The sequence below is a fragment of the Hyla sarda genome, chromosome 4 (assembly GCF_029499605.1).
Source record: "Hyla sarda isolate aHylSar1 chromosome 4, aHylSar1.hap1, whole genome shotgun sequence".
Classification (NCBI taxonomy): Eukaryota; Metazoa; Chordata; class Amphibia; order Anura; family Hylidae; genus Hyla; species Hyla sarda.
This window is the reverse complement of record NC_079192.1, coordinates 119691231-119708814: the sequence shown is the minus strand read 5'-3', so window position 1 is coordinate 119708814 and position 17584 is coordinate 119691231. Positions and strand designations below refer to the sequence as shown.

The following is a 17584-nucleotide window of genomic DNA, read 5'->3' as shown; positions in this document are numbered from 1 at the left end:
AAGCTCCCCCTCTTCACATCAATGGTCTTAGCCTGAGCAGAGAGTATAGGAGGGAGGAGCAGGGACATGAGCATGTCATGTCACAGCTACAAGCCAGACAGCTCAGCTAATATGGAGATCTGTACATTATGGATAATTACATTATATTAGTAACTTGCTTTATTATATTTTTTGACACTATACACTGGTTGTTTCTTTCACTGGACAATCCCTTTAAGTTAAAATGTCAATCCAATATTACTCTTCCAATTGCCAGATTGAGAATGGAGAGACACTACTGCATGCTGGTATGTATAGCTTCTAAAACATATAGGGCTAATGTATATTTTAAAGGAGATATCCAGTGGTGAAAAATGTATCCCCTATCCTAAGGGGATAAGTTTCAGATCTCCCCCCTACGATCTCCTGTACAGGGCCCCGACAGCCTGTGGAAAGGGGGCGTGTTGACTAAAGGTAGCTTAAGGATATGTTCACACTGAGGAATTGGGGCGGAAATCACGCTGAAGATTTCCACCCCAAAATACAGTTTTTTTTCCGCTCAGAATTAGCAGCGATTTTGCGCGGAATTTGCACAGAATTTGCGCGGAAATGCAGGTTTCATGCAGATCAATACTCCTCTTTCAAATACTCCTCTTTTTTTTTTCATGCGGAAATTCCGCGCGGAAATGCTTCTGACTCCGCCTGAAAGAAAGAACATGTTCTGCTTGAGGAAATTCAGAATTCTGCTTGAGGAAATTCCTCAGTGTGAACTGAGGGGCAAAAATTCTGTACAACTCTTTGGGGATTTTCACTGCTGAATGAATTGGAGAGGAAAAAGCGAGCAGAATTACTCGTGGAAATTCCTCTCCTATTCCTCAGTGTGAACATACCCTAAGGATGCGCACGCGCCCAAAACGCATCCGGCTTCAGTGGTGTGGTCACAGTTAGGTGGTGTACAGTATCCTGTATCATGGCATTTTAAATGGCTAAATAAAAGTTTGAAGTTTTATCGAGTGACTCTGATTGCTTCTGGATTATGTGCATCACCAGGCCGGGTGAGGATCCATGCGACACAGAGAGGAGGTGAGCTGAACAAATTGAGACATTATATGTTGTCTTTATCACCAATTGGTTAAGAATATCTCATCACAAGGAAAAAAAAAATATTCCTGCAGCTCCTAACGTCAAACATCACATTTCTGTTTTACTGAAAAAAAAAAGAAAGTGTCCTTGTCTGGAGAATCATACATTTCTTCTTTCTTGAAAATGAAAACTGAACTTTGGCTCCTCCTCTAATACCTAATGCCTTATAACTATAGATACGTACACCTAAGTTAAAGGGGTGCTCCACTGGAAAACATTTTGTTTTAAATCAACTAGTGCCCGAAAGTTAAACAGATTTGTAAATGACTTCTATTTGAAAAATCTTAATCCTCCTAGTACTTATCAACTGCTGTATGTTCCAGAGGAAGTTCTTTTCTTTTTTTGGATTTCCTTTCTGTCTGACCACAGTGCTCTCTGCTGACACCTCTGTCCATGTCAGGGACTGTCCAGAGCAGGAGCAAATCCCCATAGCAAACCTCTCCTGTTCCTAAAATGGACAGAGGTGTCAGCAGAGAGCACTGTGTTCAGACTGGAAAGAAATTCAAAAAGAAAAGAACTTCCTGTGGAGCATACAGCAGCTAATAAGTAATGGAAGGATTAAGATTTTTAAATAGAAGTGATTTACAAATCTGTAACTTTCTGACAACAGTTGATTTAAAAAAAATAATAATGTTTTCCAGGGGAGTATCCCTTAAATTATCAAATAGTGGGCCGGCATTCTCTATCCAAGATAGTGTACGAGGCACTTAGTCTAGTGTGCGACCCTCACGTACCAAAAGAAACAACATGCATATAAATGGTGGGTAGACTTTTTCTTTAGAACTAGTCCTATATAACTAGTCTACCCACCATTTATAGGTAAACCTAAGTCACTTCATCAATGCAAAAACCTATCATGGTTTAAAGAGGCCCTATAGCCTCTCCTGACCCATCTGGTGTATTTCCCATGCTATGACAATTTTGAAGCATCATTACCTAGTATTCTGCATTGTGCAATTCCTCCATTATTCCTACTAGAACCTTATAAATACATTGATAACTAGAATAACAGAGAAGGCTAAACACACAAACTCAATTGAGTTCCTTCTTATTCAATTCATGAAAAGGAAAACCCATACATTCAGAGCTCCAAACAACTCCACTTGAACAGACTGAATTCAACACGTGTGTAGGGCTATTAAAGTGCTAGCAGCACGCCAACTAAATGTAACTTACCATGGCTGCTAAATGTAACTGACCGAGTCCTGCGAGACCGTCTTTGTGCAATATGAAATAAGAAAATAATACCGGAAGAATCTTCCTGAAAAAAGTGAGTTCTTGCATATTTTTATTCACGTAAAATACTGCTGAAGTTGGCGTGCTGCTAGCACTTTAATAGCCCTACACACATGTTGAATAACAGAGAAGGAGCCATACAAGGTAAGAGGCTCCTAAATTGTTATTTCCTGGGGAACACAATTCATTACATGTAGGAAAGCTAACAGATCCTCGTTACAGAACATAAAATACTGAGTTTTTTTTGTTTTTTTCACATTTTAAGGCTAAAGATGAATTAAATGAGACAGATGAGAAGAGAGAATCCGCTGTAAAGGAACTTCGAGACCTGATACAGGAGAAGGCAAACACTGGCGATGAGCTCCACAGGACGGTGGCAGAGAAGACGGTCGGGAAGGATAATAGCTTTTTTTTGCGTTTCATTCGGGCCCGAAAATTTGATGTAAATAGATCGTACGACCTTCTGAAAGGTAAGAGGAACGTCCCACTTGTTAGACTTTTATAACTCTTCTAGATTAGAATGTAAAGGGCTGCTGACATGTAGCCACCTCTCCATTCAATCTGGGGGCTACTTTGCCTTGGAAAAGGGGACAGCAAACCACAGACTCTTATTCTCCCAAAAGGGGATCCCAGGGGTAAGACCCCTCCCCACTTATTAGACATTTATGATAAATCCTGTAGTAAAGTTATTATTGTGTTTGGAGAGAAAGCTCTTTTATTAGAACGTATAAAGGTTATCATTCCTCTTTTGTCATTACGTGATAAATACAATAATGAATGTTGTTGGAAAATGTTTGTATGCACTGCAAACTTGACGCAACAAAGATGACACTGTGGACATTTAGGACTGGGACGTAGCCCTATTTGACCTACAAGGCATGCGACTATGAGCAAACCCATGGTAAATGGTGCCTGCTCCTGAACAATGGATTATAGTCTATGCAGTGTCAATTGCTGCAGGTTTCTGTACATTAATACATGTCATAAAGCTGTATGTTCTAAGCCCTGTATAATACTTAAAGGGGTTTTCCAGCTATTGTGGTAAGCCAGAAGGGTAGTGATATAGGGGTGTTGCAATGATGCTACAGGGTCTGGTGGTATTAACCCTTATTTGGTCGTGACGCCAGGGTGCGGTTGTTTTGTATAGAAGGCCCTGCCAACAACCAGTCCACAAACGGCAGGATAATAAATGGAATGTCCACAGCAGAATTTATGAGATAACTGGAACTTTTACTGAACTTCTTATGACAACAGTCTTTACAATCAAACAGTTCCTCTTGAGGTAACCGGGATGCAGGTTCCTCACAGGCTTTGCTGGGACTAATAGTCTTGAGCGTTAAGCAGGCCACTGTGCTACTAATTGTAGGATTTGAGTTGAATAGAGCTTATAACTCACTGTTTTAGTGGCTGCTGGTTCTTTAGGCTTTGGCCTAGTTGAGATGAATTGAGATATGCTGATTGTGCTTGCTTGATAGTCCGGAACTAAGAGCGAGAATTTAGTGACTACAGCCCCTTAAGGGGGCAGGACTAATCCCATTGGTTGCATAGCCTGTAAGTCCTGAACCCAGAGAACTCTGGGTACATTACATGACCCAGGAAGGTCCTAAATATCTGTACAACCATTATAATACATCACGTGACCTAGGTAGGTCCTATACATTTGTACACTATACAGAAATACATTTATATGAGGCAACCAACCGGCAAGCCCTGCAGGAGAGCCCTGTGGAATGGAGGGACTCTAACTGAGGGGACTTTAGACAGGGACAGGACAAGGTCCTATACCGGGACACCACACTATCATGTTATGGTGGTGAGGGGAACCATACTTATCTTCCTCACTTCACTGCCACGCTTTCATAACAGAGACTGCTCCCTGATGTACTACACCTCCAGGATAGTGGTCGTGTGAGACAGTGTGCTCAGCCAATCAGCAGTGGAGGTGGGACCCCCCCACCAACCTGCACACATTTAAAAAAATAACATCACAGCTGGAAAACCTCCACATGTACAAGATCTGCTGCATATTTGATGCGCAGGATTTAAAGGAGTAGTGCAGTGAAAAATAACTTATCCCCTTACAGATTGCGGGGGTCCAACCACTGGGACCCCCCGCAATCTCCAGAATGGGGTCCCGGCAGTCTGCCGGAAGCGGCCTTTCCAACCCCCACAGGAAGCAGAGGCCGACACGCACCCTCTATGTATTTCTATGAAATACATGGAGGGAGCATGTTGGCCGGCGTTCCGTGCGGGGGTCGGCACGCCCCCTCCCAGCAGACTGTCGGGACCCCATTCTGGAAATCGCCGGGGGGGGGGGTCCCAGTGGTCGGACACCCCACGATCTATAACTTATCCCTCATCCTTATCCCCTTATCTTTCACTACACTGCTCCTTTAATTTAGCAGATTTTCTGCTGCAGTTTTCAATGTAAACTAAATGACCAAACACAGCTTTAAATCTGCAGCTTCAAATCCTGCGCATCAAATATACAAAGTATACTGTACACATAAATAGACCCTTAGGGTATGCTGGACTACTACTTTAAAATTTCTACTAGTTATGCCCATGGTCTCCTGCCAGCCATTTGAAAATATTGTTGAGGTGCTTTTACATGTAACAATATATGAAGAAATTAGAAATATAATGCATTTCCTTGCTTATGCTTTTTCACAATAATTACGGGCATTTTACATTTTAACTTTTCCGTTTTTAGTCTATGTTAGAGCTTTTCTGTGATATCACTAATAAAAAAAATTTCAGCCTTTTGTAAAAATAAAAATAACCAAAATGTTTAAAGTGAAAGGGAAAAGTAAAATCCAGTAATTGCCTGAGCGTTTGTCCTTTCATTATTCATTTCATTACATGACCAGTAGGTGGAGCTAGTGCACTAGATTCATGAGCATTAGCCAAAGTGATGGATAAAGTCCCAGCAAGGTATTTTCTGAGAAGATAATAAAGTTAATTACGCTCGCCAGGACTATAATATCTCCCTTTAATGAAGTGTCAATTAAAAAGCCTCATTTTGTCCCACAGTGCATTAGCGGACAGATAGATGTAGCTCTTCCATCAGCCTGTTCTCTCCTCCGGTATTGATCTCTATGCACATATAGCTTATGCCTACTCCAAAAACGTAATATCGCCTTCACTGTATGCATATTGCTTTAGAAATGGATTAAAGAGAACTTTATGCGTGTGTGCTCATTATCCCTGTAGACCAGTGTTTTCTAAACAGTGTGCCTCCAGCTGTTGCAAAACTACAAATCCCAGCATGCCAGGACAGCCGAAGGCTGTCCGGGCATGCTGGGATTTGTTGTTTTCCTACAGCTGGAGGCACACTGTTTAGAAAACATTGTTGTAGACTAATGAAATGTCCAAAGGTTTCCAAAATGCTGCAGATTTTCTGTCCATATCTGCAGATAGAAAACCCACAGTGGTATACATTAGCAAAAAATAAAATGTGATAAAACATTCTTATCCAAAAAAATTACCAGCATGTCAGTTTTTGCAGCGGAAAGAGAACACATTTGTCACCAGTTCTCCCCATTGACATCAATAGGGAAGTAAATTGCTACACAATTACCAGGGGTTCTATAGCAAAACCTTCTGGAACAGAAAATTGTCTTAAAAAAAAAAAAAATTGCCCAAATTTATCCATCCTGTTATCCATCAACAGCATAATCTGGAACTGGACAGTCTAAGGGCTCGTTCACACTGCCGTTGTGATCCGTTAAATTGAGCTCCATCAGACAGTTCGTCGAACGATGGGAGTTGAGTGGAGAAAAATGTCGGTATGTCCTACTTCTATTCTCCGCTCAATTCCAGTAAAATACCAAATTTGTAATGGGCTTCATTTAAGTCAATGGAATCCGTCGGGACCCGGAGGTGTCAGTTGTGCTCCGAATCGTTCTGTGTCCGTTCTGCACAACTAAGCCTAAGGATGTGGTAAAGCTATCAAAATAGCTCAGGCTATTTGGTAAATTTGTTAAAAAAATATATATACTAAGTTTTGGTACATTTTGGCGCAGTGTGTGTCACATGTTAAAGGGGTACTCCGCTGGAAAACATTTTTTTTTAAATCAACTAGTGCTCGAAAGTTAAACAGATTTGTAAATAACTTCTATTTAAAATCTTAATCCTTCCAGTATTTATCAGCTGCTGTATGCTCCACAGGAAGTTATTTTCTTTTTAAATGTATTTTCTGTCTGACCACAGTGCTCTCTGCTGACACCTCTGTCCATGTCAGGAACTGTCCAGAGTAGGAACAAATCCCCAGAGCAAACCTATCCTACTCTGGACAGTTCCTGACATGGACAGAGGTGTCAGCAGAGAGCACTGTTGTCAGACAGAAAATACATTTAAAAATAAATACAACTTCCTATGGAGCATACAGCAGCTGATAAGTACTGAAAGGATTAAGATTTTTATATAGAAGTCATTTACAAATCTGTTTAATTTACTGGCACCAGTTGATTTAAAATAAAATATTTTTCCAGCGGAGTACCCATTTAAGCCATCATAGTGACCACACCCCCTTGTCCTATGAGGCAAAAATAATGTCAAAAACACTTATTGGATATCTTCCAGGAAAAAAAAAAAAACAGGGAGGCACTCGTGGATAACTCCAATAGCACTTTATTCCGGTATGGTCACGGATACAACAAAGGCCAACGGGCCGTTTCACGCTCACATGCGCTTAATCATGACCTATATGACCTGATAGTTCATAATTAAGCGCATGTGTGCGTGAAACCGCCTGTTGGCCTGTGTTGTATCAGTGACCATACTGGAATAAAGTGCTATTGGCGTTATTCACGTGTGCCTCCCTGCGTTTCTTTTCCGTGGATATGTTTAAAGTTGCCTTCCCTATGGGATTGAGCACTGTGGAGCAGCTGGGCCGTTCTTCCGGGCGTTAGTTCCAGTTCATACCACCTACGGTAATCCATATGCGGCAGTGCCGACTCACTTTTGACTTTCCTTGTGACTTATTGGATATCTATCTATAAGTTTTACAGAAAATCTGACACCAGGGTCACCTACACTAACCTGCTGGTACAGGCTAATGTGGGTGATGCCAATTTCAACTGTGTTTTGGTGTTCTGGGGGCATTTCCAGACCCCTGGTGCACTCTTATGCTCACCCAACTCATGTACAACATCCCCTTTATAAATCTTCATGGCTCTGCCTACAAGTATACATATATGTGGCCTCTGTTGCAAAAAGGCTCAGGAGAAGCGTAAAAGTAGTGCATGTGCCATGGTGGTATGGGTTGGCTGTGCTGGAGATCTCATAACACATATCAGCTATGTGCTTGTAGGCAGAAACATTAATATTTATGAAGAGGGTATTGTACAGGGCGAAGCTTGGCAGGCAAAAGAGTCCACCAAGGGGAAGGGAACGTCCCCCAGTGCACTAAACCAGTTAATTTACATATGTAGACAAAGGGAGACGGCGCTCCTAGTGTGATACCGTCAACAAATAGGATACAATTTAAGCAATATTGCTCACCGATGTCGGTTGTACTGCGACCAAGTACAACAATGGTGCAGGCATAGACCCTATGCGGGCGAAACTCGGCAGCCGCTCCTGGCAACACGACGTGAAGCAAAAACAGATCCCTCCAGGACAGCACAGGATAGAGCTGGCGCACAAGACTTCAAGGTAAAAGCAGATTTACTTTACCCGGCATGCAACGCGTTTCGCTGGATAACCAGCTTCATCAGGCTGATGAAGCTGGTTATCCAGCGAAACGCGTTGCATGCCGGGTAAAATAAATCTGCTTTAACCTTGAAGTCTTGTGCACCAGCTCTATCCTGTGCTGTCCTGGAGGGATCTGTTTTTAATTTACATATATGACATTTCGGGCATAACTTGGGAATAGCACATATCAAAAAAGGCAAACATTGGAAACTTCAGAAAAGGAGAAAAAGAAAGCTTAGATAGCCGTGACATGGAACTTCACATGAGTGAGGATTGTGCCCATGTGCCTATTCCCTTACAAGTCTAGAATGCATCAGCAGTGACAAACGGCCATAGGCTGAAACTAGTTACTGCAAGTGCCATTTCTGAACTTGTGTTCCTGAAAGAAAAAGTGATTTTCCTGAAGTTTTGGCAAGTACCACGATCGATCATTTTTCTGCTGGTGGATGGACTGCTTGACTATACCTACAAGTACTTTGAACTTTGAAAAGTATTTCTTTACATCCAAGGGGGGTAAGGGGGGTATATCAAAAGCGTACAGAGCTTGTCAGGCTATTTCCCAGGTCCCCATCCTAAACTTTCAAGTAAAATGGGAAAAAGATCTTAGTAGAAAAATTCTCTCTGAATGTTGGTCCCAAATGTACGTAGCTCCTGTAAACCTGTCGTAATTGTGTCTCCCATTTGGAAAGTTGGTACCTTACACCGACACGTATGTCCAAAATGTATAATAAAGACAAGTCTGGGTCATTGTGTTGGAGATGTTTACAGGAAGAGGGCACACTTATACATGTTTGGTGGACATGTCCTCCAATACAGAAAGTCTGGGAAGAGATAAATACCCTGTTAAATAACATCTTAGCAAAACAAATAGAATTGGGCCCTGAGCTAGCCCTTTTAAACATAGGGCTAGAACACCTCCCATATAAGGACAGACTTATAACTTTTCACTTGCTATCCGTTGTCCGCTCAGCAATAGCATTTAATTGGAAGTCACCCAACACTCCTAAGACAATAGAAATCCTAAATCTTTTAAGCCATGCATGCGTTATGGAAACATTAAGATTGGACAAAGTGGACAGTACACCTATACAGGATAGTAAATGTAAAATATGGGAACACTGGATAAAGGAAATTAGAGTATTAAGAGCTGTCTAGGGTTAGTAAACGCTGGTGCGAAGACTTGGGGAGTGGGGGAGTGTGAGGTGAAAGGACAAGTATGAGAATAGGTGAGAATGTAGGTATGGTTGCTAAGGCTTGGCTATTGGGACAGTATTTCTGTCTAAAAGAAAAAAAAAAGACTATACCTACAAGTAGAGCCGCATCAATAGCATATAATTACACAGCTCTTAGGCAACCACATTCTGCAAGCATGTAAGTATTCTGTAGTGGGAAATCCACCCTAAAATCTACATGCAGCAAGACTGATCCACGATTCTAGTCTCATGCTTTGGTCGTGTGATCACTGTCTAGAAATGTTAAGACTTATCAAGTGAAACAGATTACCAGACATGTGACCAGACTTTGCCTCCTTAACAATTCATTCCATAGATATTCCCCATATTCGTGTATCTAAATTACTAGTGGGAGCAGATCTTCTGTATCTGACCATCTGACTGTGATAAGTATCATTACAGAAGAAATCTCATAAGAAGAAGGATCGTCCAGCGCTTGACTCAGGGAACAAACACTTTATTGGGATGCCATGGAGAACAAACAGGTACACGGAGACATGTGACGCGTGAAACGCGTCACATGTCTCCGTGTACCTGTTTGTTCTCCATGGCGTCCCAATAAAGTGTTTTTTCCCTGAGTCAAGCGCTGGACGATCCTTCTTCTTATTCCATTGTCGAGGCGGAGTCCTCACCCTGTCACGAGGGTGAGCTGCTATGAACTGTGCTCTAGAAGAAATCTTATGTAACACTGAGCACTCGTGATCACCTAAGACACTTCTTATCCCACCTCCATACCAGCTACTGCTTGTTTCTCAAAGGCCACAGCAAATTGGGAATTTGGAAAACGGTATATTACTTTCCAGTGGTCACTTCAATACTGGTTGGCATAGTAACCGCATAAGTGTAATGAACATTATACATCTAAGAGATTAGATTTGTCTTGGCTGTAATGATGGAAACTTGCAGAACACTGTAGTCCTGTAGAGAAACAAGTGACAGAAAAAAGCCAGGAAACCTGGAGCTTGCTGCATTTTGGAAAAAAAAAATACGCCAACCCAAAACAACAAAAACATTACAAAACAAAATGCTTTGTGGCTGGTACACACAGTATTTTTGGTCTCATTGAAGTGTCACTATAAGCAGGAGTGGGACTAACTTTTGATTTTAGTGCAAAATATTGACCAAAAGGAGGATCAAAATGAGGCCCATCATAAGAGGCCCAAAATACTTTGTAAGGGCCCAGCCTTTATGTACTGCATTTTAGATTTTACTACAAACTTTAAAGCAATGTTTTCTGACCCCCACCCAAAAAGAAAAAAAAAAACCTTAAAGGGGTACTCCGCTGCTCAGCGTTTTGAACAAACTGTTCCCAATGCTGGAGCCGGGGCCGGGAGCTCGTGGCATCATAGCCCTGCCCCTCGTGACATCACGCCCCACCCCCTCAATGCAAGTCTATGGGAGGGGACGTGATGCTGTCACGCTCCCTCCCATAGACTTGCATCGAGGGGGCGGGGAGGGGCGTGGCATCACGAGGGGTCGGGGCTATGATGTCACGAGCTCCCAGCTCCAGCATTCGGAACAGTTTGTTCCAAACGCTGAGCAGCGGAGTACCCCTTTAATTAAAAAAGACCAGAGTCCATCAAGTTCAACCTATGTATGCTAAATACACTTCTGTTTTGGCTCAAAAAACTACAGCAGAAACTGGAGTGATATTTTTCTAATAAAAATGTGTGTGACAACAGTAAAAAGATGCAATATCTTATTATGCACAGTTGAACCATTAAAGAGAATATGTAATAAAAATGGCTTATTGTTTCAAGTTTTTATGTTAAACTAATTTTTAAGAGTTTGGGGTTTTTGTTTTTTCTAATCTTTCATTTTACTATCTAGTTTATAGTTTTCAGTCTGGGCACTGGGCCTAATATAAAAGGGATGTCCAGTCATGCAAAACGTATCCCCTGTAAATAGGATATGAGATGAGTATGTGATGGAGGGGGTCCATCCATTGAGAACCTCCCAGATCTCCAGAACGGTACCCACCTTTTACTTTGGAGCGCTTGGGAGTGACGGGCTGTTGTGCCAATCACCAGCTTAGATGGGACATTGCAGCAGCTGGTGACTGGCGGAGCCGGTCTTCATTTCAGTGACTAGTTCATTTTGGGAGGTGGGGGCGGAGCGCTCTGAAGTAAGAGATGGGCCTCGTTCTGGAGATTTCAGAGGTTGGAAACCCAAACTCCCCCTGCGATTACACACGGATCACCTATCCTGTGAATAGAGGATATGTTTTACATAACAGGACATCCCCCCTTTAAGCTGAGACTTTCTGTTCTGTACAGATCACTTTCCAGCAGTATTACTGAATTACAGGATTCTTTCCTGAGAAATGACCTTTGCACAGGTCACAGAGCATGCCCAGAAATATTCCAATTCTAGTGAATAGGGTCTCAGCCAGTCCATTGTCATCTATGTCCATGGGACTTGCTGTAAAGCCTATCACAATATGATGTTAAAAACAGCATAGGCAAGATGGCAGCCCCATTAATAATATACAAAAAAATGTAATAAATAAAAAATTAGAAAAAAAGAAACAGATTAGGAAAAAAAATGTTTCAATATCTAGTTGTAATCAGTAAAAAAAAATGTCAATACAGTCACTTTAATCAGTAAGGCTACTTTCGCACTATCGTTGCACCCGGTCGAGAACGGACATTACGTTTTTTTAAATTTTTTTACTTGATCGACAGTTATCTGGATGAGGCACAATGGGCAATAACTGGTCCCGATGGATCCCATTATAGTCAATGGGGTCCGTCAGGCACCATTATTTTGTATCAAAAGTAGCAGGAGAAAAAGCCGACGCTTGCAGTATTTTTTCTCCCACTATTCCCCCTCGAGTTCCCCGACAGCCGTCACACAGCCACGTCATAACGTCAGTGTGAAAGTAGCCTAAGTTGTATGATTTCTATTAAAAAAAAGTGTTTTTTATATATTTTTTTTATTTTAAAACTTTGCTATGTTTATATAATAACAATAGAAGATAAAAAATGAATGTCATCTGTGCCAGTTATAGGATACAGAATTTATTTAAGCATTTAGACATTTTTGGAATATTTTCCGGAATATCCTAAATAATTGCCCCCCGCCTGACATTGTCCTGATTACCTAGTGTTGCATCATGTTGTGTTCACTGGGAGGATCTGCTATTGATTAACTAGTGAGTAACTTCTCCTTCTGGGAATTTACAAGTGAACCGACCCTTCGCCTGTACATGGCCTTGTGTATCAATTACTATTCTGCGGCCACCTACAGAGCTCTGCACAGCTTTACACTTACACAACACAGGCTGAAATGTGGCCGAAATGCTGCTAATGGCCTTGTAAATGCTTAAAACTAGTAACACAATCCTGTGGCTCATCCCCAAATTGGGCAACAAAAAGTAAAGGGTTATGGTATTCATCACCTGGAATACATAACACATAATTTTACGACCGAGTTGATCATTAGATGGTGGACACCAATCTTTATATTGGTATGTTTTTCATTTTTGGGGACATAAAGTGGCTATAATGAAGGGGCATGGTATAGGGGAGGACCGTCCGGGTACAAGATCCACATGCTAGGAGGGGGACAGCATACAACCCTTTCTGCATTGTTTTGTGTATGAAGAACTAAGGCAAAAAATAGAATATTAGCCCCAGGTGAAGGAAAACTGCACCTCGGCCATGATTTCTCAAGGGTTTATGGGAAAACCTTCTGTATTATTTTTAATAGCCGACTCTGATTTGAGTATATTCTTATGCTTCCTGTGTTGCTTTATATACAGTATGTGTGTGTATATATATATATATATATATATAGGTATGTTCAGATAATATCAATAAATAGCTTTAGAATCTTGTACAGGTAACATGTGGACCTATTGTTGTTGGGGAATACAATACTAGCACTGCTATACTGGTGGTATAAGGGGAGAGTACTCACCGACACCTGTGTGTTCTCAGCACTCCCAATGTTGGACAATTCTTATCTGACCATTATAGTAGTGAATATTTTCCGCACATGGCGAAATCCTCAATGTCCATCACATTAGGACATTGTTTCTTAACCAGTCAGCCTCCAGCTGTTGCAAAACTACAACTCCCAGCATGCCCGGACAGCCGTTGGCTGTCCGGGCATGCTGGGAGTTGTAGTTTTGCAACAGCTGGAGGCACACTGGTTGGTTGGGAAAGACTGGGCTGGCTAGTTCTGACAGCCAACGGCTGTCCGGGCATGCTAGGAGTTGTAATTTTGCAACAGCTGGAGGCACCCTGGTTGGGAAAGACAGGGTTAAACGTTCATATGGTGAATGCAATTTCAGGTGGCTATTAAAGGGGTACTCCTGTGGGAAACTTTTTTTTTTTTTTTTTTTTAAATCAACTGGTGCCAGAAAGTTAAATAGATTTGTAAATTACTTCTATTAAAAAATCTTAATCCTTCCAGTACTTATTAGCTGCAGAATACTACAGAGGAAATGGTTTTCTTTTTGGAACACAGAGCTCTCTGCTGAATCATGACCAGTGCTCTCTGCTGACATCTCTGTCCATTTTAAGAACTGTCCAGAGTAGGAGAAAATCCCCATAGCAAACATATGCTGCTCTGGACAGTTCCTAAAATGGACAGAGATGTCAGCAGAGAGCACTGTGGTCATGATGTCAGCAGAGAGCTCTGTGTTCCAAAAAGAAAACTATTTCCTCTGTAGTATACAGACCCTAAAAAGTACTGGAAAGATTAAGATGTTTTAATAGAAGTAATTTACAAATCTGTTTGACTTTCTGGCACCAGTTGATTAAAAAAAAAAAAATTTTTAATTCTACGGGAGTACCCCTTTAAGCTTTCCTAAAGGTAGTAAGCTTATGTGGAAAAAAAGCAAATAAGACCCTGCAAGGGGTAATGATCATTAGATGGTGGACACCAATCTTTATATTGGTATGTTTTTCATTTTTGGGGACATAAAGTGGCTATAATGAAGGGGCATGGTATAGGGGAGGACCGTCCGGGTACAAGATCCACATGCTAGGAGGGGGACAGCATACAACCCTTTCTGCATTGTTTTGTGTATGAAGAACTAAGGCAAAAAATAGAATATTAGCCCCAGGTGAAGGAAAACTGCACCTCGGCCATGATTTCTCAAGGGTTTATGGGAAAACCTTCTGTATTATTTTTAATAGCCGACTCTGATTTGAGTATATTCTTATGCTTCCTGTGTTGCTTTATATACAGTATGTGTGTGTATATATATATATATATATATATATAGGTATGTTCAGATAATATCAATAAATAGCTTTAGAATCTTGTACAGGTAACATGTGGACCTATTGTTGTTGGGGAATACAATACTAGCACTGCTATACTGGTGGTATAAGGGGAGAGTACTCACCGACACCTGTGTGTTCTCAGCACTCCCAATGTTGGACAATTCTTATCTGACCATTATAGTAGTGAATATTTTCCGCACATGGCGAAATCCTCAATGTCCATCACATTAGGACATTGTTTCTTAACCAGTCAGCCTCCAGCTGTTGCAAAACTACAACTCCCAGCATGCCCGGACAGCCGTTGGCTGTCCGGGCATGCTGGGAGTTGTAGTTTTGCAACAGCTGGAGGCACACTGGTTGGTTGGGAAAGACTGGGCTGGCTAGTTCTGACAGCCAACGGCTGTCCGGGCATGCTAGGAGTTGTAATTTTGCAACAGCTGGAGGCACCCTGGTTGGGAAAGACAGGGTTAAACGTTCATATGGTGAATGCAATTTCAGGTGGCTATTAAAGGGGTACTCCTGTGGGAAACTTTTTTTTTTTTTTTTTTTTAAATCAACTGGTGCCAGAAAGTTAAATAGATTTGTAAATTACTTCTATTAAAAAATCTTAATCCTTCCAGTACTTATTAGCTGCAGAATACTACAGAGGAAATGGTTTTCTTTTTGGAACACAGAGCTCTCTGCTGAATCATGACCAGTGCTCTCTGCTGACATCTCTGTCCATTTTAAGAACTGTCCAGAGTAGGAGAAAATCCCCATAGCAAACATATGCTGCTCTGGACAGTTCCTAAAATGGACAGAGATGTCAGCAGAGAGCACTGTGGTCATGATGTCAGCAGAGAGCTCTGTGTTCCAAAAAGAAAACTATTTCCTCTGTAGTATACAGACCCTAAAAAGTACTGGAAAGATTAAGATGTTTTAATAGAAGTAATTTACAAATCTGTTTGACTTTCTGGCACCAGTTGATTAAAAAAAAAAAATTTTTTAATTCTACGGGAGTACCCCTTTAAGCTTTCCTAAAGGTAGTAAGCTTATGTGGAAAAAAAGCAAATAAGACCCTGCAAGGGGTAATGATCATTAGATGGTGGACACCAATCTTTATATTGGTATGTTTTTCATTTTTGGGGACATAAAGTGGCTATAATGAAGGGGCATGGTATAGGGGAGGACCGTCCGGGTACAAGATCCACATGCTAGGAGGGGGACAGCATACAACCCTTTCTGCATTGTTTTGTGTATGAAGAACTAAGGCAAAAAATAGAATATTAGCCCCAGGTGAAGGAAAACTGCACCTCGGCCATGATTTCTCAAGGGTTTATGGGAAAACCTTCTGTATTATTTTTAATAGCCGACTCTGATTTGAGTATATTCTTATGCTTCCTGTGTTGCTTTATATACAGTATGTGTGTGTATATATATATATATATATATATAGGTATGTTCAGATAATATCAATAAATAGCTTTAGAATCTTGTACAGGTAACATGTGGACCTATTGTTGTTGGGGAATACAATACTAGCACTGCTATACTGGTGGTATAAGGGGAGAGTACTCACCGACACCTGTGTGTTCTCAGCACTCCCAATGTTGGACAATTCTTATCTGACCATTATAGTAGTGAATATTTTCCGCACATGGCGAAATCCTCAATGTCCATCACATTAGGACATTGTTTCTTAACCAGTCAGCCTCCAGCTGTTGCAAAACTACAACTCCCAGCATGCCCGGACAGCCGTTGGCTGTCCGGGCATGCTGGGAGTTGTAGTTTTGCAACAGCTGGAGGCACACTGGTTGGTTGGGAAAGACTGGGCTGGCTAGTTCTGACAGCCAACGGCTGTCCGGGCATGCTAGGAGTTGTAATTTTGCAACAGCTGGAGGCACCCTGGTTGGGAAAGACAGGGTTAAACGTTCATATGGTGAATGCAATTTCAGGTGGCTATTAAAGGGGTACTCCTGTGGGAAACTTTTTTTTTTTTTTTTTTTTTAAATCAACTGGTGCCAGAAAGTTAAATAGATTTGTAAATTACTTCTATTAAAAAATCTTAATCCTTCCAGTACTTATTAGCTGCAGAATACTACAGAGGAAATGGTTTTCTTTTTGGAACACAGAGCTCTCTGCTGAATCATGACCAGTGCTCTCTGCTGACATCTCTGTCCATTTTAAGAACTGTCCAGAGTAGGAGAAAATCCCCATAGCAAACATATGCTGCTCTGGACAGTTCCTAAAATGGACAGAGATGTCAGCAGAGAGCACTGTGGTCATGATGTCAGCAGAGAGCTCTGTGTTCCAAAAAGAAAACTATTTCCTCTGTAGTATACAGACCCTAAAAAGTACTGGAAAGATTAAGATGTTTTAATAGAAGTAATTTACAAATCTGTTTGACTTTCTGGCACCAGTTGATTAAAAAAAAAAAATTTTTTTATTCTACGGGAGTACCCCTTTAAGCTTTCCTAAAGGTAGTAAGCTTATGTGGAAAAAAAGCAAATAAGACCCTGCAAGGGGTAATGCTCATTGTAACGTCTGGGATCTATAAACAGACGTGTTTCTTAAAGGGGTTATCCACCATAAGGTCACTTTAGTACGTACCTGGCAGACAGTAATGGACATGCTTTGGAAGGATCTGCGCTTGTCTTGGGGCTAAATGGCTATGTTGTGAGATTATCATAACACTGTGGCTAGCTGTTTGGGAACTTGTATTTCCTGTTTGACTTTTTTCTTTTTTTGACTACAAATCCCACAATTCCATTTCCCTCCCTCCAACACATCAGCCACCCCACCCATTGAAACAAAAGAACTGTGGTTTTCAGGGTGCCTACAGCTGTTGCATTAGTTGCAGATTGATCTCTCTCCCACCAAGCGATCCCTCCACCCATTGAAACATAAATGAGCTACATCCATTCAAAAGACCTGTGGTTTTCAATCAGGGTACCTACAGCTGTTGCATTAGTTGCAGATTGATCTCTCCCCCACCAAGCTATCCCTCCACCCATTCAAACATAAATGAGCTACATCCATTCAAAATACCTCTGGTTTTCAATCAGGGTGCCTACAGCTGTT

The 17584-nt window shown here is 41.3% G+C and overlaps 1 protein-coding gene across 2 annotated transcripts in view; it reads left to right on the top strand.

Annotated features, from left to right (window-relative positions):
* The window catches only part of RLBP1 (retinaldehyde binding protein 1), a 49460-nt gene that overhangs the window by 10169 nt on the left and 21707 nt on the right, over positions 1–17584 (top strand). For both annotated transcript variants that reach the window (XM_056571923.1, XM_056571922.1), the window contains exon 4: positions 2624–2828. In XM_056571923.1, coding sequence (XP_056427898.1) covers positions 2624–2828 — 205 coding nt within the window. The remainder of the gene's footprint in view (positions 1–2623; positions 2829–17584) is intronic.